Consider the following 22,336-nt stretch of genomic DNA (forward strand, 5'->3'; position numbering starts at 1 on the left):
TATGAACATTTCTTGGCCCACTGACCCAGAGTGTGCCCCCACCCAGTACAGGAGAGCATAGTGGTTTCTCCAAGGCTACAGCTGTGCCAGCACATAACCCCAGGAGCGTGTTGTGGGAAAAGTTCAGCTGCTGTGTTTGTTCTGGCTCTTCGCTATGCATGTAATGCAAACACACCTAAGGTGTAGCTGATCCAGAGTTTACTGCTTGCTGGCTGTCTCCCATGAGCTGGCACAGCCTGGACCTTGGGAGGAGAGCAGCCACCATCAGCCTCCTCCTCCCCAGCTTGGTGAGGCAGCATGGGTGTTTACAGGTGCAGTCACGTACCTGTGTCATATTCTTTGCAATGAATGAAAAACAATTATTGCAGTTATTGGATTACTCTTTTTTCCTGTTTCACACAAATGTTTAATTCCCAAAAGCCTTGCTTTTGGATTTTGGATTTTGCTTCTGGCAGTTTCTTTTTCCTACGACAGCTGCACCTGAAAAATAAACGTGCCATGATTTCCAGCATTCCTTCTATATCATGACTTTGGGTTTTTCAGTAAGCAGTAGGTCAAATTCTCCTATGAGCATTAGTATGTTGAGGAACTATCTAATGTCCCCTAAGGTCTTTTGTCACCTCTCTCTCAGCAGATAGCCCCTAGGTAGCCCTTGTAACTGCTTGTGATACCTGCTTTCTTGGTTGCTTGCAAACTGAAGAATATGAAGCATAGGTGTGTCCTGGAAAGAGCTAGGACAAAACAGTGCCTCCATCCTTGGCAAATGCTCTCTCTGGTTATATTCACTTTGCATACAAATAAACAAAAAAGTAATATTTTATTAGGAATCCAGTGGATAGAATAATGGACTGTAACTCAGCAGAGCTCGGTTCGCAGCTCTACTGTAGGCTTATTGGGCAAAGTCATTTGTATCATCACCATACGGCCTGGGATGAAGGCAATTTCTTTGTAATGCAATATAAGCCTTGAAAAGGAAGAATATTATGCAGAGGGAATAATAATAAAGTCCTTCTAACAATAATAAAATTATGTGTTTTATATATATGTTTATGTTGTGCACAGCGGAACGAAGCATATTCTCTTCTGCCTCATGCTTCATCAGCGGTGCTTTGAACTGGTTTCCATTTGAAGGGTTAAATGTACTAGTGTGCTAATTTTAGATGTGCCTTCAGATACAGGTATGATTTTACCCTGAAAGTGATAACATTTCATTGTAGTAACACTGGGCAGCATTTCTTGCATCTTCATTTCTGTTGATAAGCCATAAAGGACTAAGTTTAAGGACCCTGCCATTTTGGGTGGTGGTGGGGAGGGGTATTTTTTATTTGTGAACTGGGTAAACGTGTTGCGCTGACTCTTGGGCTGTAAGGACTGTGTATGATTCCCTGAAGGTAATTTGCATAAACTAATTTGTGTCTGCGTTGGCTCTTTAAATCTTCTCTGTCTGTATGGGTGACAAAGAAACATTTATTTTGCCTTACTTTACGCAATGTAAATAATAGATACATTCAGGATAGATCCTGTATACCTCAGCTGGTGAGCACCAGCGTAGCTCTGGAGTAAGTAGGGTTGCATCAGCTGAGGATCTACCCCACCATCATCTTTAAGTGCCAGCCTTGTAGTGCATTATACAAATGTTCAGCGTAGTTTGTCAGCAACAAAGCTGTCACCCAACAGTACACACTGCCTTCTATCAGCCATTACTTTTCCGTCATCATCATCAAGTGCAGCTTAAGAGAATCTGTGCATCGTTTCTTTCCTTCTGAACAATTTCCATAGAAATAATTGACCTGCTTTTATGGTAATTCAGTCTCTGCTGTTTGTTACTGCAGCATTTCCCAAGGAAAAATGCAAAACTAATGCCCTAGAACAAAAACATTCAGCCAAATTACTTACCAGTAATCCAAGGAATCATGGATAAATCCATTGCTCAAGTGGCTTCTTATTTGGAACTTTATATAGTTTTCACCCAAGGGTTAAGTTTTGGGTTTTTTTTGTGGGTGGAGGGGTTATTTTGTTTTTGAAAGGTAATACTCATGCTCTCTGCCCTACAGCAAATTTATATAAATATCTTCTGAAAACTGTATCTGCCAGCACTGCCACTCCACCCCCAAGCTTTTACTACTAACACCAGCGAAAAATATTTAAAGAGACTGTTTCCACTTGTTTGGTGCATTTCATTTCATGTTTCTGCCTCTTCCTTTCTTCATTTTTCAAAAAAGTCAATAAGAGAGGTCATTTAAGCCTAGTGTTTTGAAGTGGCAACCAGTAAACAGCCTTACAGCATGATTAATGAGTTCTCAGGAACAGTTTCCTGAAACTCACAAGTAAGTTGGGGCCAACTGAATTTGTTTTAAAGTAAATGAGGATATTCCAGTCATGGGCTGGGACTTTGACTGAGTGGCTGTGTAGGCTACATTTTCCACCAGTTTCTACCACTGGCTGATGGTGCTCATGTCAAGGTATAACCTTGGGAAGTATAACCAAGGTTAGAGCACAGAAATGGCATTCAGAATCTGGACTGTCTGGAAGATAGACAAATAAGTGCTTCATTTCCATTTAAAAGCAGGAAATTGTGATCAAGGCATTTGAAGAAAATCGTGAAGTCTTAAAAAGGATAATTGCTGTTACAAAAACAAAAACAAATGTTGTTTGATTCTACCCTATGGACATATTTTTCTTGATTTCTTTGACTTCTAAAAAGCTTGGGTTTCTGTGGAGTTTCTAGGCTGCTATTGCTTTTTTCAGAGGAAAGGCGTGACTGAGGAAAGACATCATAGATGTTGCTCTGCTCGTTTAGGAAGGGTCATTCTGTGGAAGGCTTTTGGGTTTGATATGTGAGCGCATTCTGAATTTCTCTACTTTCATTTATAAATTTGTTGAGCAGATGGATTCCCGTGGCTGACAGAGTCAGCATCTCAGCAGGGATGACACAGGGGAAGACATCAGTTCTCTTTTGACCTCTTGAAAGTGGGAGTAGTGTGTGGAGCAATGGAGTAATGGAAGTATATATTATTTTCATTGCTGCCTAAACTTTAGGGAAGTTCCATAGGCACACTTTGTATGGTGTGCTCACACTGTGTACAGAAGCACCTTCCACACAGCGAGTGACACAGCTGGAGCAAGTGTGTTCAGGGAGCTCCTGTGAAAGTACTGATTGCCCTGGGAAGTCCTGCTGCAGTGAGCAAGGGCTTTACTCACCTTCCCAACCAATGGTTTTGGTCACCAAGGGTTTTCACTACTCCTGGTGCTCCAGGACTGCCATGAATGAAAAAGGATTGAATATTTTCAGTGCTCTGAGCTGTGTGCTCTCTTTCTCTGTTTGTGTGTTGGGTTGGAGGAAGGATTTACGTTCTTGAAATGTTTTACAGGTTGTCCATTGAATATTTTGTTCTGGTGTTGCTTATTTAGAAGTAGCTTCAAATAGTAAATTGAGACTACATGACCTAATAGTAGATGATTCTTATATAAAATGAGATGTTGAGCTAAATCCAATTTTCTTTTTTGAATATACATGGTTACTTGTGCTCTTGGCACAGAGATGAAGATTGGCAGTGATCCCTGTAGGATGTGGATTTCTGACATGGGTGAGGCTGGATGGAACGTCTATGTAATTCTGCTTGTTTGATGAAGGATGAGTATTATGAGCTAAGAGTATTATTTTTTCTCTTTTTCTTTTTTTTTTTTTTTACAAATAAACTATTTGGTCTAACGAAAATACAGTGTGGTTAATCCTGCCCTATTAACTTTTCTCAAAGAGTGAATGCTTTAAGAGTAAATTTGATGGAAGCTATTAAGGATGACAAAAATTTCTTTATATGAAAGGAAGTGTAGTGCAATCTAGCTGCAGAGTTCAGAACATTTAGAATTCCATGGTTATTGTAGTATAATACCACAGTCAATTATATTTCTTATTTTACATTTTTCTTTGTCTCTTTCTCACACAAGCTTAGACTATGAATTCATAATGTTAATGAAAAGTGTTGTGATGTTCCTGTAGGCTGCTGTGGGAAAATAATTACAACATGAGGAAGGTCATCCATGATGTGGCCCTTCTCTAAAGCAGGACTTTGTGGCTGATTAGGACATAAGCAAAATGGACTTCATAACTTGTAAAAACCTTCAAAATCCCTGACAGATCAACCTACAGTAATGGCAAGAATCAGCTTTCTCAGCCCAGCAGATCTTTCTGTGAGAAGCTTTAGTTATTTGAGCTTGAGGCCGTTAGTGACCCAAACCCTGCTTTTTGGTGATGTGCCCCTGACAACTTCTAGTCCTCTCCTCCAACCATGTAACTAAAGCCTGAACCTTCTCATGAGCAAAGGGGCTGTCTGACAGCCTGCCATCTCCTCCACATGCATCCTGCTTAACACTGAGGATCAGGAGTAACATGATGCCAAGGCTGGTCTCAAAATCCAGCCTTATGGCTGACAGATTTGGACGAGTTTGTTTTTCCCTCTCATTCAAACCTAGACTAAATATAGAAACCTTTTAAGTTTCTCCTCTATTGCTATTCACAGTTCTTTTTGTGACTGCTGGAGAAAGAGATGTACACAGCTACTTAAGAAATATGTGTAGATGGGAAAGTTCTTTAAAAGAGCACGAAATGCAGTGCAAGTACGTCTGCTGCTTCTTCTTCAGTCACATGCTACAGTTTAAAAAGCCAGCATGTTTTCTTCCACAAAAAGACCTTTGTATTTCTGAACTTTCAGAAGCCTTAATCAATATAAATAACAGTTTGAGCATGATGACATCATATTAAGTCCTAGAGTTGTGCATCTCAGCTGCTTAGTCATTTAAATCAGTGGAAATAAGCATAGCAGTTAGAAGTTTTAAAAGGTCAAAGAAGCTACTGTCTTTTCAGCTTTGAATCAGCTGAGAGACTCCAGTTTCTGGGAAACATAATGCCAAGGCTGCATCTTGGCATCTCATTTCCTCCCTCCACCTCCTTTGAAGCACTACGGTAATTAGCTTAAAGGGAAAATCACGCCACACTCAGTAGCAGAATCCTTTACAGTGAAAGTTCCTTTCTATTTTCTCTTTTACTTGAAACTAAAGAAGAGTTTTCACCCACATTGTGTCCTGAAATATTTTGACTGAAGTGCTCTTACCAAATGCCAAAAAGCTGTTCACAGGTTTTCAGTAAAATTAATACCTTTCAGTACAAATATGACAAGTCCTTTTACCATTTTCTCACAAGGAAAACAAGAGATAAAGTGTTCCTCAGAGAACAATTTGTGAGAAAAATTAAAATAAAAAGGAAACCAAAAGGCTTTTAAAACCTTTGTTTAAAATGTGATTTGTTGTCCTTTTAAAAGTGACGGAGTGATTTCTGGGAGGAAGCTACCTCTCACCTAGACTGCCATTAAAAAAAACTTTTTTTTTTTTTTTGTTTTTAATATCAGGTGCATTGTTTAATCAAAGTTGTGATCAGAACCTGTGCTACATTATCTGTACAGCAGGACTCTGCAGCTTCTGCTTCTTATGTGCTTTTAGGAATGACTCTTTGTTTTGTTTCCGTGCATTTCCAGCTGCCGCTCTGCTGCTGCTGCTGATGTGAAGCTGTCCAGGCAGGTTGTGGAGAGTTTCCATTTCGTGGTGTACACGGCCTTTTCAGAGCTGGGAGCCACACGCTGGCGCTCCAGGGACTTCTGGCTGCTTGCACTGCTGGTGGTTGTGCTTTGGTTCCTGAGACTTTACCTGCATTATTTGAGCCAGTGGCTCTTCCTTTGGACCATCTCAGTTCCTGTTGCAAAGTGAGTCCTGCTGCCCTCTTTTCTCTGTAAGGATATTTCTCCAAATAGCTTGATTCAAAGCAGGTCCTTTGCACTATGAGGAGAACTGATGGCTCATGCTGAGAGTTCAACACGCAAGATCTGATAGGAGCCCCTGCAGAAACTGAGAGAACAAGGACTGCATCCAGAGTCCAGTTATCTGATATGCTAATTTGCCTATCAGGTGAAGGTGTTAGTAATGTAAACCTTAAACACAGAACACGACGTGTCCATTTGTGAATCTTGTGTCATGCCTACCTCTCTCCCATCTGAGATATTCAGCAGATTATGTATCTTGCAGAAGATTAATTTATCACTTTAGATAAAGTATTTCAAAATGCCTAAGGAGTGCACAAAACCGAAGAAGCATTTAAATCATATTTCATGCTACCAAAGTGATCTATGAGTAAGATACTTATAAGAATTTAACTTTGATATATCAGTTTTACTGTGAGTACTGCAATGAGTTGACATATTTTAACTGTATAATACATTGACTTTAGCTCAGGAATTAGACTTCTCTAGTGTTGCAGGAAAGTCATTGCTTGTCATTACCTGGCATGAAAAAACCCAAAGATAGAGTACCAGTCCATTAGGTGATAAATACTTGACTGTATTCATGTTTCTGTGTGGTAGAGAAGGGTTTTACAGAGCAAAATTGTTCCATCATGCTTAGGAAAGGAAATATTTCTTTGATAAAAACCTTTTGTTTTCTTTTATTCACCTTAAAGCATCACATAAACCTGAATCAGTCAGTGTGAGCCAGTAACACGTAACTCTCTGACCTATGTCTGGTGTGGTAGTGGTATTGATTATTGGCTGAAATTTGAGCAAGGTGTCTGAGCAGACTCTGGACAGTGCTGGGTATTGTTAAGGTGGTCTTCTAGATCTTAATGCAAAGCCAGCCATCTCTCATTTCTGGCCTTGCACAGCCCCTGTCAACTTAGCCAGCTGGCACTAAAACTTCTGGGAGGCCAAGCATCAAGAGTCTGTGAAAACAAAGGGAGCTCAACAGAAGGAAGCAATGCATGAGAGAGTGGTGGTCATGTTCAAAGCCACTAGTCACAGCTGTCCCAGGCATTCAGCTAGATAAAGGATAATGGTCTCAAGCCAAAATGCCCTGGATCAGCATCCCAGTCTGTAACTGTGTGCCTGAACAATGAGACTGAGCCGAACACTCTCTAGTCCTACCAAATGTAGTGGTGGCACTCACAAGTAGGGAGCAGAGTGATAATCAAACCACTTCACCTTTAGTTAGGAGCAGAATTTAAGCCATTTCAATAGGACTGAAATTTTTGCCTCAAATTTCATCATCTGTGTGTAGCTCACAATGCCGTGCTGTTCCTGTCTCTTACAGTGCCAGCAAACTTGCTCATGGTACGAGCCTTGCAATTCCCACCATCTCATGGTGCTGAGAGGGACATTTCCAATCACTTTAGGCATGCTAACTTTTAGCTATGTCTTCTACGGCACATTTTCTGCTGTGTGCAGTGCTCAAAGGTGCTGCTGTGCAGACATGGGTGAGCTCCTGGGGCCTGTGTTCACATTGATGGGTCAGAGAGGTAACACCTTCCTATAGCCTTTCCTGAACAATCCCTAAAGCCTGGATGAAAACTGAGAGTCAGAGGGGATCCAAGGATGCAGAGACAGGAGGAGGAGGAGGACAAAGTTGTTTTTTTTCTGTCTAGCTTCATAGAGTTTTTGGTCAGAGTGTTGTGACTCAGATAAGAATGCAACTTTACAATGCAACACGCCTGATCCTACCTCCTTTCAATGGCTTGCTCAGGAGCACAGACAAACACTCTCCTTTTTCTTGTTTACAGATTCCAGCTCTTCCCTCACACTGTGGAACTCTGCTACCAGAACTCCTTGCTGCACACCAGTGAAGAGTTGGCCATGGTTGTGGTGGGACCCCTAACCTTGAACGCAGGGCTGCTTCTCATGGTCCTCATCAGATGGGGCTGTCAGCAGCTGTTTGACTCATTCCCTCCCTTCTTGTCAAAGTTTATCATAGCTATGGGACTATGGACAGTGCTGGACCCCTTGGCAGTGTTTGTAGTGGATTCATTCCTGGGGGTGAGTCACTTAAAATAACTTGGACATGAGAACTTGACGTAGAAGTTTGTTTTATTCAGTGAATCACTGAAAGATATGAAAATCCACCCCTGGCAATGAAATATGAAAGTTAAAAAGAAATTAAATAATAATGTTATACATTACCTTTTTATTAACAAAATTCCCATCTAATGGAGTCACTGTGTTTCTGCATAAAATTAAGAGCACTGTACAAGCCATATTTGGAGATAAGAAAGTAAATCCACTGCTGGAGTGATTGCATCTGCTTTGAAAAGAATTACTGCAATTTTGGATGTTAATGGGCATGGTTTAATGAGCAATCCTGATTATTAACGCTTCAGATTTTTCTAAACATTGAAACAGACAAAATGAAAAACATGGAGGTTATCATGCACTTCTCTGACATGCAAGGTAGTTAATATAATTTACTGGCACACCTACAAAGACTAGTGAGATTGAAAGACTGGCATCTTTCAGGAGAGAGTTTCATCATATATAAAAACAGGAGAGCAAAGATCCCAACTCTATCTGTGCCTGTGTATGGGCTGTGTAGCCCAGCTGTTCTTGGGTGGCTGCAGACTTCTATCACATCAAAGATAAAGCCCAGTATCCCAGACCACAAATTTCAAATTTGGGCCTCACTGTGTATGTGACACAGGCTCCTTTCAATGGTTGTAGGATGCTGAGAGCTTTTCTGGGTTGTGGTATTGCTCTTCTTCTGCTCTTGCTGGTCTTTCAAAGTCATCTATGTTTCTGATAGTCACTCCAGATGAAGCACTGATCTACAGGTGTTTTGTGGATCAAGTTTTCTCAGGTCTCTTAGTTCTTCGTCGTCTAACCTGTGCTCTGCAGGTGATTTTTCACTCTTTACACAATATTTTCCATTGCAGTTGTTTTGAAAATTAAAATTCAGCTCTTCAAGAAATTTAATTTGTACTCACTTGAGAGGTAATTGCAATACTTTAAGTATGTGGCAACATTCTGTAGTTTTCACTTGGGCAGCCTGCATTTATTTATTTATTTTTAAATTCCACAATGTAAAATTTGCACAGTATTGAATTTTAATTGTAATTATTCAAATTAAGATTTTTTTTTTCCTAAAAGAAAAAAGATTCATTTCCTCAACAACCAGGCTAGGAGTGTTGAAATTTTTAAATGGATTTTTTATCCCCTCTAATGCTGGTGTATTAATAAAAACTGGAAGAGAGGACAAGGTCTGCCTTATCTTTCCCACACTTGCATTGAAAAAATCGTTGCCATTGACTTCAGTGGAATTATGCTCAGTTCTACACAGGCTGGATTACTTATCAATTTCAAATAGCACTTGGTCAGGGGAAACGTGAGATACAAGTAAAATAACTTAGTTTTTCATTAAAGTGTTAAAAATGCACACACTTCTCTGTACTTCATATTGAAAATTTGGCAGTCTTACCCACCAAGATTATCTTTGGTAGAAACTCATTTGTTCAAATATTACACAATATACTGTATGTATCCTTTCCAAAATGAAACTATATCTCTTACATGTGTTTTCATTATTGCATTTGTAATATTTTTTCTCTTGGCATTCTTTCAGCTGCTATTTCAGATTTTCTTGCCAATCTATTTTAGATCAAGCCTTTTTAAAATACTGTATGGTGGTAATATGAGTTATTTTAATGCTAGAATGTATTTTAGTATTCAAAATGGCCTTAATACTTATGAAAGATGACAGATAGCCCTGGAGACAAAGGTTTCTGTGTTTACTAACTAACGTTTTCTATTGTTAGGGAAAGGCTAGAGAGCAGTTGCATATTTGGGGGTGTTCAAGTCATCATCCAAAATGCTGTGTCAAATGTGTTATTTCAAATTTCATTTACTGTCAGCTTGTAGAAGGATGTTTCAGGGATAAGAAACATTCCCATGCAGTTCAAGTTCCCGTTCTGTCAGAGCTTTCCTGGAACCTCACTCATTTTTTCTGCCTGGCATCCAAAACGCAGAAAACAATAACACCTCCTTGGTCACATGGATGCGTGTCATTGTGAAAAACAGGAGTCACTGCAGAAGGCTCACATGATCACCACATGTGGTGGCGTGATGAGTACCTGAGAGAGATGTTGACAAATGTTTTTTAAGCTATTTAAAATGAAGACACCTTTCTGGGATCATGTCTTTGAGGATCGCAGAATGTATACAGATTGACAGAGTAACTTTGTTAGAAGAAAAGTATAGAGAAGTAAAGTTCTCCCACACCACTTTTGCTTTGCCAGAGAGAATTGCTTGGATAAGAGAGAAATTTATTCTTATTTGCCATTCAGACTTTTGCCTCTCTGGAGGAATGTCAGGACGTGACTGCTGTGCAGAGAACTTTCCTTGGTAGACTGTAGCTTCAGTAAGAAAGCAGTGGCAGCAGCCAACTGTGGTTTTTTTACATTTTTTTTTCCAAGAAGAGAAGATGGACAGGGAGATAGAAGAGAATCAGAGTATTTAATTATTTTTGTAATAAATATGTGACTTGTCTTTATATGTCATTACCGGTCTCCTGGGAACTTCAATTTTCATGACAGAAACCTAGTAGCTCTGCAAAGGGTGAAGAGAGAACAAAATATGCTCAAGAGTCACAGTTCTTCTATAGCTGGACTTGAAGTTGTCCTTCCTTTTCTATATCCATTCCTTTACTATGCACATCACTGCCAAGGCAGCCAGAACTGTGCAGAAAGTTGTGACACTTCCTAAGGGTTAATCTAGCCCAGTTGCTCAGAAAGGTGCAGATTTCTTGAAGCCTAAAGGTCCCAGATCCTCTCTGAATGATGGGCACTGCATCAGTGGTGCAGTGGTGGTGCAGTTTCACATCCTTGCAAAATGTGTCAGCATGATCTAATATGGGTATGGCTGTCGCCGTGTGACTTAAAAAAGGCAAAATTGGAGAGAGGAATTTATTTCAGTTCTGAGCAGTAGAAGACCCATGATATGTAGTTGAATTCTTCTAAATTGATCCAGCAGAGGGCAATAATATGTCAATACAGTAGCTAGTTCTTAAGTACTAGATATGAGGGAAAAAAGATAAAAAAAGGAAAATAATAGATTTTGGAAAATAATGAATTCAATATTATGCCTCCTTGGTCATTGCATAAAGGAAAATTTCAGCCTTCTGCCCTGCCACTTGTCCTGAAATACACTGAGAGATTTCACTTCAAGCATTTTCACTGTGACATGAGTTTTTCTCAATAAGCCACCTCTATAAGGTAGATTTTAATTGGACTAAAATAAGCTAGAAAATAGTTTATTTTGCATCCAGTGTTTAATTTCAAATTCTATCTGGCAGACTCGTAAGCTTCAGACGCTGTACCCCACAAATTACATTTAAATCCTTATTGTACAGATATTCATGTTATTTTGTCTCTGTAGTCTAATCAGGTGTGACATTTTCTTATGTTGATTTTTTCTCCCTGACAGCGATTTGGGAACAGCGTAGAGAAACCCATTGCTGATGCTGCAAAACTCTCCTGGGTGTTTCTAAGAGCTGGGGAGTCAGGAGTTCCTGGTGCCTTAATCACAGTGATGCTTTATATCATCCTGTTCATGATCTCATCCACATTGTTGTACCTGTATTTTTTAAGGTATGTCTCTTAATCTCATTATTCCCTTAGGAACTTAGGTTCATGCCTCTTCTCCACTTAGATAAAATACGGTGACGTCAGAAAAGATGTATCAGTGTCACACACCCAGAAGAGACCAGAACTGCAGATAATTAAGGAGGGGTTTGCTCCTGCTTTACTTTTAATGCACTGGGATTGATGGGCACAGCAAGTCACAGACGGAGTCACTTATTTCCTCAACAGGAACACAATTGATATAATGATTTTTCATAGATTCTAGAAGCCTCTGCTTCTTTGGCTTCAGGCAATTGTGTCTATGAAAGGGCTTAAGCTGTAAAGTGTTTGTACCTTTCGTTTAGGTACTTTGGAAGATGTCTTTACCTTACAAAAAGGGGGTTTGTGAGAAATAGGAACAATTTCAGAAAGCTACATATGATATGAAGTGCAAAATCTCTGAATCTGCAGTGGCTTCCAGAGCCTTACTGACTTTTGATGATACAGGATTTTTGACTTGTGACTGAGTCATCATGACAAGATTTAATCCAAATAATATTTCCGTGACATAAGCTCATTTTCTAAGCTCAGTTCCTCATGACATTTGGCCAACTATCTTTCTTGCCAGCTTTCTAGTAGAACCATTAGCTGTGCAGTCAATAGGGACAGGTGTGGGACACTGAAAATTATTTAGGTAGACTGTCAAATATATTGAATGAAAAAGTGTATATTTTTTATAAGTGGGTTGTTTATAATGCAGCAGAGATTTTGTGCTGGCCTTCAATTCACCCAGTGATGAACATTGTCAAGCACCAATAAAAAGCCATTAGCAAAGGCAAGATGCAGGCAGGTGTAAGAACAGAAAATCTCACATGCACCCTCCACCTTACTGTGTCATGCCTCGGTCCCCCTTCCACAAATTCTGTTGCAGCAGGCAGAAAAAGATAAATGGCAATCTAAATTTCTGCAAAGTATTTCCGAGCTCCTACATTCCTGGGAGCTGTACACAACTCCAATGTACTGGCAGTCTAGTTAATTAGTTTTTGAGACGTTAATGCCTTCTTAATCATTGACTTAATAGTTTTGAATAGCTTCGTAAGTTTTAGCTGCTGTCGTTTATTACTCAGGAAAATTAATTTAAATTAAAACATTTGTAAGGCAGGTTTTTATGAGAATATTACCAACATCTTCATTGTCTGGGGAACAGGTGCAAGATCATCAAAGGTATCTTTCCTTCTGGATCAATTTTCCTGTAATGTTTTCCAATAAAGGGGTGGGGGAATAATGTTACTAGGGGGAAAAAGTTGTCTTAGCACAACACATTTTAAAAACTATTCATAGCAAAGTACAAAAGCAAAGAGAAGATAACAAAATCTGTTACAGTGCGTAAGGTCTTTGAAGTCCTTTGCTTGATAACAAAAGGAAACATTTTGAATACCGGAGTCTGTGCTGAGTAAAGTTATATAATGAGCTTCAGCAATTGTATCAAGTGTCTCCTCCTTGAACATCTGCAGTCATCACCATGGGAAACTTGGACCTAGGTAGGACTCTTGAGGAGCACACTGTCAGCCTAATAAAGATAGAATTAAAACCTTTAAAAATACTGTTAAGGACAACACCTCTGCATTTCATAACACTATTTCCTGAATGTGGACATAACAGCATTTGTTTTCAAAAGAGAATAGGTAAAACTATACTGCCAGGGCAGTAGCATCCCTTTGTGTGAATATTTCTCAGATGCCATGTCTCAAATACATTCAAGTGGAATGTTGCTCAGCACAGAAAACATATATTTTTAAATAAACATCCACCACATTTTTCTCTTGGAAGATAAGCCAGTATAAATATTGAGGGATACCTTCTGTGCCTGAAGCCTCCAATACACAGTGGAGACTTTGGCTGTTGGATGGAGGAGGTGGTGCTGTTTATTGGATTACTCAGCAGTTTGCCATTGAACTGAAGGGTTTTGACCGTGTGTAAAAGAAGGGATAAGAACACTAAACCCACAATGCCACCAAAGCAAGCAATGGAAGTGTCTATGTGTGCCACAGCTAGAAAACTTCATGGCAGCACTGGTGAACAGCCAGGAAGATAATGAAATAACGGGCAGGGGTTAAGTAGCATCTACTTGTGTCTTTATAAACCAAAATACCTCAATAAATCTGATTCCCCATGCTTGTCTTGGGAGCCTGTAGTACAAATAGCATGGAGAGATATTCTAATTACTTTTTTGAACCATGAAGAGGCATTAGTTGCAATTTCTTCCTTTTAATTTTACCAGATATTAGAAACAGACAGGAGTTTGTTGGTGAAATGTTTTGTGCACTGTGAGAAAATGCAGACCCGTCTCAACAAAAAGTGTCTGTGAAAAGCATCTGAATTTCCTGGTATTGAAACATTTTTCAGGGAAAAGCTTCAGAAATCTACATGTTTCAGTGTTAATAGCAAAACTGGTTTTGTATTTTCAATGGTGGTTTTCCAAAAACGGATGAGAAAGGCTCAAGCTAAGATGTAATAAATTGTTTTAAACCACTAAAACTACCCTTTCATTTTTGGTTTGTGTAATTCTTTGAAAAGCCCATTTTTTAATCAGACTCATGGTAGGAAATATTTTCAATGTGTTCTGTTTTTTCTGATAGCTAAATAAATGAACCTGTAGACTATTATGCTGGTTCTCATATGTCTAGAAAACATAATCTGTGTTTTGTTCTTTCTATTGTATTAGCAATAAAAATGACTACTCTCATGCTTATAACAAGGTATGTTAAGGTATAAAGAAGTGTTTTATTAATTTTCATGCCAAAGAAAAGAAATTAAAGCAGGTAACAGGAGCAGGCTGAGTACTTTTGGACAAAAGGAACAAAGCTGAAAGAGAGGCTTCATGATTCTTAATTAATTCGAAGTTAATTATATTGTTTATAACCATGTGCTTAAAATCTTCATATAGAAAATGTTTATGGCAGCAAATAGACAGTAATTTAACTGCATTAAATTTTAGTTAATTTGAAATAAGAATGTTGCATTAAGTGAGCTTAAATAAATGGCAAGGTCTTTCTCTTGTTTAGCAAGACAAGTGGCAAACAATTTAAACTGCTGACCTGGAATGTCAAAGACAAACACCATGGAGTAATATTGCTTCAACATAAGCAGAAGGTCAGAAAGTCCACCAGCTTAATTGCTAGTTTTTCAACCAAGCACAAGATAATTCTAAATTATGAGTCAGTTCTTCCAAAAATACAGCTATTGCATTGAAAGGATATCTGATGTTGATCCAGAGATTAAGAGAAAAACTTTTAATTTAAAAATACTGTGGAGTTTGGTAAATTATTACATAAAGGGTATTAGTTTTTTGTAAAAAATAATCTCTTCTGTAGTGTGTTACTACTTTAGTATCATACTCTGCTTTAGCACTGATTTGTATTTCACACATTTAGAGCATTTTATATTATTTCTTGATAGCCAGTTTGTTTATATTCCCAGACTACCTACATCTTGATTAGATGATCTTCCATCTACTCTCCCCTTTTGATAAGAGAATCCCAAAATGGCATCTTGGAAACTATAGCAAATTTAGGGCTGCAGCTTCAAAAAAGAATGTTTCAAAAAAGAAGGGTGGGGAAAAAAGTACAGAGAGAACCTTTGCAGCAAAGTCTGAGATATAAATTCTTAATCTGATGTTGAGTCAGGCTGCCAGATTTTGGGATCAGAATAGCTACTTCATCACAGAAACTCTTGGATATGGTCCTTGACCCAGAGGTACACATTCCGCTTTGAAGAGAGAGCTAAAGCTCCTCCCATGATCAGATTGAAAAATCGTCTGTTGGTGCATCTCCTTATTTGTGTTCCATGCTAAATCTCAGCTGTGGGCAAAACTAACTTGTTGAGTGTGCTACTTTGCACTTTCTGTGAGCACTGTAAGGTGTGATGTAGAGATGATGTAAATGTGAATTTCATTCTGGTTTAGCTGAGCAACCTTCTGCCTCTGCCAGGCACACGTGTTGTTCACCACACACAGGCCAACACCAGGCCCAACGATAAGGACCAGCCACAAGAACTGTCACTGGTGCTGCTCAGCGTGAGAAGGGTGACAATTCAGAGGGTCTAAGGCCTTATGCCTGTGCTTCATCTCCCACCTGCCAAGAAATGAAGGATCTAAACAGCTCCCCAGAAATCCAGGCATTTTGTTGTTGCAATGCCACAGCAATCCATGCACTTCTCATGATTACCCAACCAGTCTATGGGATGGACAAAAATATTGAAATTGGCACCAAGAAACAGATGAATTGGAGTAAAGTATTATCTTGGAAAATGGTGCAAAAGAAAAGACCTCTGTTCAATATCCAAAACTCAGATTCCAGACATTTTGATTTCTATTTTCTGAATCCCTGTGTTTGGCATAAAAGTAGAATGAGAAAGAGATTAATTGAAGAGGATCCATTTGGGCCAAGCAGCAGTGTTTTGATGTTTTAAAGTTCAATTTAGGCAAAAAATGTGACACCAGGCTTTTCCAAAAGCCCCACAATATTTCTTGGTTTCACCTACATCAAGAAATGCCACACAGCAAGCCTTTCTTGTGGTAGAAAATTTTACTGTGTAGTGCTTAGTCAATTCCTTACCACAGAACTGAAATGTCATAGAAAAACAAAGCCAACAAATGAAATGAACTTTTCTAACATCAAGAGAAGTTTAGATTGTATAGGCTTTAGGCTTGGGGTTGAAAAAAAGAGTTCCCTTCTATATGATGTGGTTTGCCCATTATTGAACCCTGGCACAGCAGGACTTCCATTCATGTCTAACCATGCTACTGGAACTAGTTACCCAGCCCAGTGCTGAGGACAGACATTAGACATTTCTAAAGAGAAGGCACATCAGGATCTTGCTGGGAAGTCAATATGTTTTAATAATTAAATTAAATTGCTGCTTCAATTTATGTGCTTTGATTCAGGTACTGTAAATTCTCCAGAGTGCTGTATGTTGGAGAACTTCTTATCCATGGGCAGAGACCATAGTCATGAAGGGAAAACGAAAACATAAGTCTACAAAAGAATTACCTTTTTTTTTCCCATTAAGAGTCTTTTTAAAGATGAACCAAATATGTAATTTCTATCTTTAGGCTACATAGCGAAGGTTGGCTGTTGGATGTATTTCGACGCATCCATGCTGAGGAAGGCACATTCTTTGTTCCACTGGACTTGGAGATTTCCATCCAGGAGCTGAGCTACATTATAAAGAGGGCTGAGCAGTGGAGAGGAATCAATGGTGAAAGACGGATGGTGAGTGGTGAACAGTCTCCAAAAAGAGTCTGTGGTCCAAATTAATTCTTTGCATGTATTAGTGTTATTAAAAAGAATCTACATATTAGAAAATTATTCTTAGGGTGCTTCATTGAATAGAGAAGCTATGAAGCAACATGTTCACGAGAATTTTGTGACATTTCATGTGCATTGCCTGAACATCCTGAGGGGTTACAATCTGCTTAGTAACCAGAGACTTAGAGGCATCACAATGTCAAAAATTATCTGTGCTATCTGATGGTCCTTGCCTGGCTCTTAGAGACTTCCTACTGGTTTAAATATCAGTATCATCCCAGATAATTTCTCAGGCAGCTCAGCAAACTGAGTATTTCCATGAAAAAGTAGAATTCATTCCTTAAGAGGGCACGGGTGAGGCTGGCCTGAGAAGGGGGTGTGAGTTTGGTCTGTCAGATATGAGAGCCACACTCTTCTCCCTGGCCCTTTTCCTCCAAGATTTCCCAGAAGAGTGGGCTAAGCTGGAAATCAGCAGGGAAAGGTACTCTGCTTTGGTTATCAAAATAATTCCTTTTTCTTCTCCATTAAGCCCATAGCTTCTAGTCCCATTTAGAGACCTTAACCTGTGATGTATAGGAGATACATTCTCTGTTTGCAAAGTGTCCTTTTTGGGGGATGTCATCCACAGATGAGGCTTCTGGTCATAATTGCTTTCAGAGAATTGGAAATAGAAGTAACATGGTCAGTAGTCTCTGAGGGACATTGTCCTCCTTCCTTCCTTGCTTTCTAGCCTTGCTTCAGTGTTATTAATTCCCACAGGACTAATTTAAAAACTAGCTCTTGGACAATTGGTAAAGTGCTCATCTCTTTGATCTATATATCTGTGAATGCCTCTGTGTACAATGCTTTGTTTGGTAACTCTCCTGCTTCAATGTAAAAAAAACAGATTCCCCAATAGGAAGGAAATTAGTCCTCTTAAGCCTGTATGAGTTGTTTTGTTTTTCTTTTCTAACCCTCTGGAACAAGGGACTTAAGATTAGGGCCTGCAGGTTTTTCAAATCTCTATAACTACCTCTGAAAGATCAGCAGTTTATATAAATATATAGCCTCAGTTGTCACTGTTATAAACATCTGCCACAGCTGTAATTATTTTCCTCTTTTTTTTTCCTGTGATGACAGTTTGGACCCTGAAAGGAAAAACTGAATGAAAAAGCAGATACTCAGTAAGCTTAATTTTTGTGGGAAAGTGCAGAGCAGCCCATAGCATTTCAGCAGAGGGGAGGGAAAAGGTTTGAAAGAGTGAATGTGCTTCCACAACCACTTGCCTCAGACATTCTCTCTTTTTGTAGATATAGAACTTGTTTTGTCTTTCCCAGTAAGTAAAATAACTTTTTTTTTTTTTTTACTTTAAAACTTTCTGCAATAACTCAAAGTATTACCATTGACAATTGGTTTCTATTATCTTTGTTACAAATTAAGTAAAAAACAAAGAACACCTGTATTGGACCTAATTTTGCATGCCAGGACCACCAATGGCATTTGGAAAAAGTGGCAGATGAGGAAACTGCAAACTGCATTTCTAAGTACTTAATAAATTTCTAATGATATTTCCAGCATAGAATTTCTTGCAGCAAAACAGAAAGGGCTGGATAAGGGCTGAACAAAAAAAGTAAAACAAAAACAAAACAAAAAAAAAAAAAAAAGAAGGGTAGGAGTAAAGGAGGAATTGTGGGGATAAAGACAAATGGAAATGAATGGAAAAAGAAATTACTTCTCTGTATACAGGTAGTCTGTACCTGAATGGAAGAAACCTGAATGGGCTGTCCACTGCTACAGTAAGACATAATTCAAGGGACAGGCCACTGAAAGGCATTGACCCATAGCTATAGAAACGTGTAAGTGCCTAGTTTTACTCGCAGTATGCAGCCTAGCATGTCTGAAAGGCCACAATGAAATGTGAAATCTTAGTCTGAGATCCTTTAAAATGGACCCAGCCTCAGCTGGATCCAGCACCTCAGATGGTGCAGTCAGAGTAGAGGGAAGAATCCCAATGCCTCACAGGAGCAGCACACATTTCATTCAACAAAGGAAAGTGATGCATGGTTTTGTCTCTGCTAAACCCCTAAGTTTCTGGTTGCTATTCTGTCTACATCTGCATGAATTTCATGCCTTTTCCTTTACATCATCCCTAACCAAATGCCAGGCTGTGACAGTGTTAATCATTCCCGTTCTCTGGGGGACACACTGATGCAGACTATGTGATGTAAGAAGATATGAACAATGTGGAAAGAGCACAGGAATTTGCATCACTGGCACATCTAGAGATGATCTCCACCATTTACTTCAGTGGTCACAGGATCTGCCTCACAATGAGGAAAATTTGTGAGTGGAGACTTGTGTTCAAAAGTCCTGAATTATCATACAAAACACAAATACTGTGAAAAAAAGAACCAGTCTTCAAAAATCAAAATCTTCCCCATCTCTTCCTTTTTCTTTTTTTTTTTTTTTTTTTTTTTAATTTGGTATTATTTTGATGATAAAGGGAACCATCAAAGGAAGTGTTGTTAGCTCTTTACAAATCTAGTTTTGCAATAAAAACTAGCTCAATTCCACAAATATGTTCTCCATATGGAGCAAGAGTGGGAGCTGTATTTGCAGGTCTTTTTATGCTCCTAGGCATTGCAGATACTGAAAGACCCTTTTTTCTGCCATAGATTTGCATAAGGTATTTATCTTGTCCCTTTCTTTTTGTATGTCTAATTGTACAAAGTAATCAGTATGGAAGACACATCACTAGGTCTTATTGCGTGCATTATTAATGTGTTAATTTTTAAATAAAATACGAAATTAACTGTGAACAATTTTTATAAAGGGAAGCATGAGACTGCCATATCTTACATCACTCCATATAAAAAATATATTTTAAATGGAGGTCATTCAAGTAAATAGTCAGTCAAACCTTCTGGAAAAAATAGGTCCACATTTTTGCAATATTTTCTTGCTATTAACCATGTGCTTCTCATTTTTATTCGCTGGATTAAAAATTGCCCCATAAATGGGTATTTTATAATATGCTTAATTTCCTTTTATTAAATTGATAAATGCAGCAGCAGAGGACACATTTACAATATGATGAGAATTTAAGGTTATTGCATTTTATAATTTTTATATTGTTCAGAGGAGTGATTTGTCATTTGTGGAATGATATCCACATCCCTGACATCATTTCAAAGTATTTTCAGTCTTTCTTTTGATAGGAGAAAGGTCACTTTCTGTAGACCAGGAAGACATCAGTCTATTAAACTAATTTGCCTACATGCAAATTTTGTCATTTTTACCTCATTAACTATTTATCATAGAGTAAAAAAATATATATATTCATGAAGGGGCAGCTAACAGCCTGATGGAGCTGGAACTAATATTTTGCAACTCTAATGATTTTTTGCATCCTTAATTAGATAGCATAAGGTTGATATGATTAGGTCAGGATGTAGTGTTTTTCATTAAAATACATTTTAGAAGCTGTATTCATAATCTGCCCTTGCAATTAAATAATGAGCCTATGAGTTTAATATTATCGACCCAATTATTATCGCACGGAAAAGTATACCTTTAATAAATTTGTGCCGTAGGACCTTCATTAGCAACAAAACGAATTATATTTCCAGGTACACAGATTACACGGCCACAATCACATTTACGTAGTGGTTGGGAAGGCACTGTGCAGACAGAGCCACCATAGCCCTGTACCTCACAGAAAGGCCCTTGATTATTCTGGAAAAAGACATTTACAATGCCTTTAATGAGGAAAGATGCAAAGAAGTAAAAATGCTACCTACAGAGGCAGGCAGAAACATTTCTAGAAACAAACATGTGCTGAAGCAGCATTCTGTGCACCAGTGCCAGGAGGAAGCCTGGGCCCCCATTCCTCCATTCCTGTTACAAACATGAATATTTGCTGATCTTTTATTAGAGGCAGTCACGTGATAAATGTGTGTCAGATTCTAGAATTGGTAAAATCAGGACTGGTGGCAGACTGGAATATTTCAATTTGCTATTGTTACCAGATCAGTGATGAGAACAGGACCCTGGATTTTAGCCAAGAATTTCCTTTTCTTTCTAGAACTGATAAAAGTGGCAATGTCTTTCTGTCCTCACCGAGTAATTGCTTTTCCAATGTTAAGTAATAGTTTAGAGCCAAGGTGTGAGGTGGGATTTTCTTTTGTCTAATCAAATAAGAATTAAAAAAAAAAAGCACAAAAAAAAACAGAGGGGGGAAGTATTTCTAGTAAAACAGCTGACCAGAGATGGTCTTTTAAGTGGGATCTGTTGTGATCTGGTTGTTAGGTGTGCATCAGTTTGGTCATGTCTAAAGCCCCTGAACTATTTATCAGGTCAGTTACTATTAGCAGTAATAAATAGGAATAAATATGGCCCTTACAGATTGTTGCTGGATTTAGCTCTCAAAGTACTACCCCTGCTTGCAGTGGGACTTTTTATGTAGTGATACTAATAAAGTATGAGAAAAGTTGTGCAAGCAGTAAGCTAGAACAAAACATCATACCAAGCTATGGTACCAAGCACAGGGGCAAAATACTGGCACATGAAAAGGTTTTCTGGAAAAAAAACCGCAAGGTCTGTAGGCAAGAAGATAATGTGAAACTTACACTTGAAATAGAGCCTGATGCACTGCAAAATTATTTTAATGAGACTAGGGCTAATTTTCTAATTTTAAAATGATATTATAGGAAACCATAAAAAATTACCCGGCAGTAGATTTTTGAAAGGAAAATATATTTGTAATTATCTTGAACACACAAGATTACTTCAGGGCCTATTATCGACACAATTTTTGGTACCACTTTACACTAATTTGCATTTATTACTCTCAGGCCAACTATTAATATGTTAATAAATAAGTCATTAATACTTGTTATTTAATTGCTATCTATTTATTCCTGTTCAATAATGCATTAATTACTTGTGAATAGTTGAGGGCAAAATTCTGCCCTTGCTAGTGGAATCAACACTGGCAGGAGAGGAAACTGATGTTGAACGTGGCAGCATTGCAAGGGCTGCTGGAGAGCAAGTCTTTTAACTCATTTAGCACAAGGGGGTTAACTTTTGATTTTGTCTTAGAGGAAACTTCATGAGTTTGCAGTCTGTGCTGCAGCAAAGCTGCTGGACCACAGGTGGAGGCTGATGAAGGCAGGCAGTACCACACCTGAGGTTGCTATAATTTGTCTCTTGTTTTGGTCCTGGTCTTACTTCAACACTGGAGTTTGGAGCTTGCTTGCACATATAGGATAATGGATAAAAAGAAGGGAAGGGCAAAAATTGAAGTTATCTGAAAGCCAGCTCTATGCAGGGGAAAGGGTGGCACACAGTGTGTAGTGAGAAATGGAACTAGGTACAATGCTTTCTTGCTGTTGGATATCGGAAAGAGAAAAAGTAGAATCCTCAACTGTGCTCTAATTCAAAATCCCAGATTCATCATCTCCAGAACCCCTTGTGTAAGTGACTGCAATGTAGATCAAAAAAGGCTGAAAAATACACTGACATCAGAATTGGTGTATTTTCTGTTTGAAGGTATAGCACTAATCTGAGTGTGACTTCTTGACTCTTTTTGATGAAAAAAATGGTGAGACGAGGCTAAATTTTGAAC

The 22,336-nt window shown here is 38.6% G+C and overlaps 1 protein-coding gene across 4 annotated transcripts in view; it reads left to right on the forward strand.

Moving 5' to 3' along the window:
* The window catches only part of LOC102074332 (uncharacterized), a 180,475-nt gene that overhangs the window by 117,024 nt on the left and 41,115 nt on the right, over positions 1-22,336 (forward strand). For all 4 annotated transcript variants that reach the window (XM_074543834.1, XM_074543821.1, XM_074543811.1 and 1 more), the window contains 4 exons: positions 5,532-5,756; positions 7,598-7,850; positions 11,286-11,449; positions 16,536-16,695. In XM_074543834.1, coding sequence (XP_074399935.1) covers positions 5,532-5,756; positions 7,598-7,850; positions 11,286-11,449; positions 16,536-16,695 — 802 coding nt within the window. The remainder of the gene's footprint in view (positions 1-5,531; positions 5,757-7,597; positions 7,851-11,285; positions 11,450-16,535; positions 16,696-22,336) is intronic.

The sequence above is a fragment of the Zonotrichia albicollis genome, chromosome 1 (genome assembly GCF_047830755.1).
Source record: "Zonotrichia albicollis isolate bZonAlb1 chromosome 1, bZonAlb1.hap1, whole genome shotgun sequence".
NCBI lineage: Eukaryota > Metazoa > Chordata > Aves > Passeriformes > Passerellidae > Zonotrichia > Zonotrichia albicollis.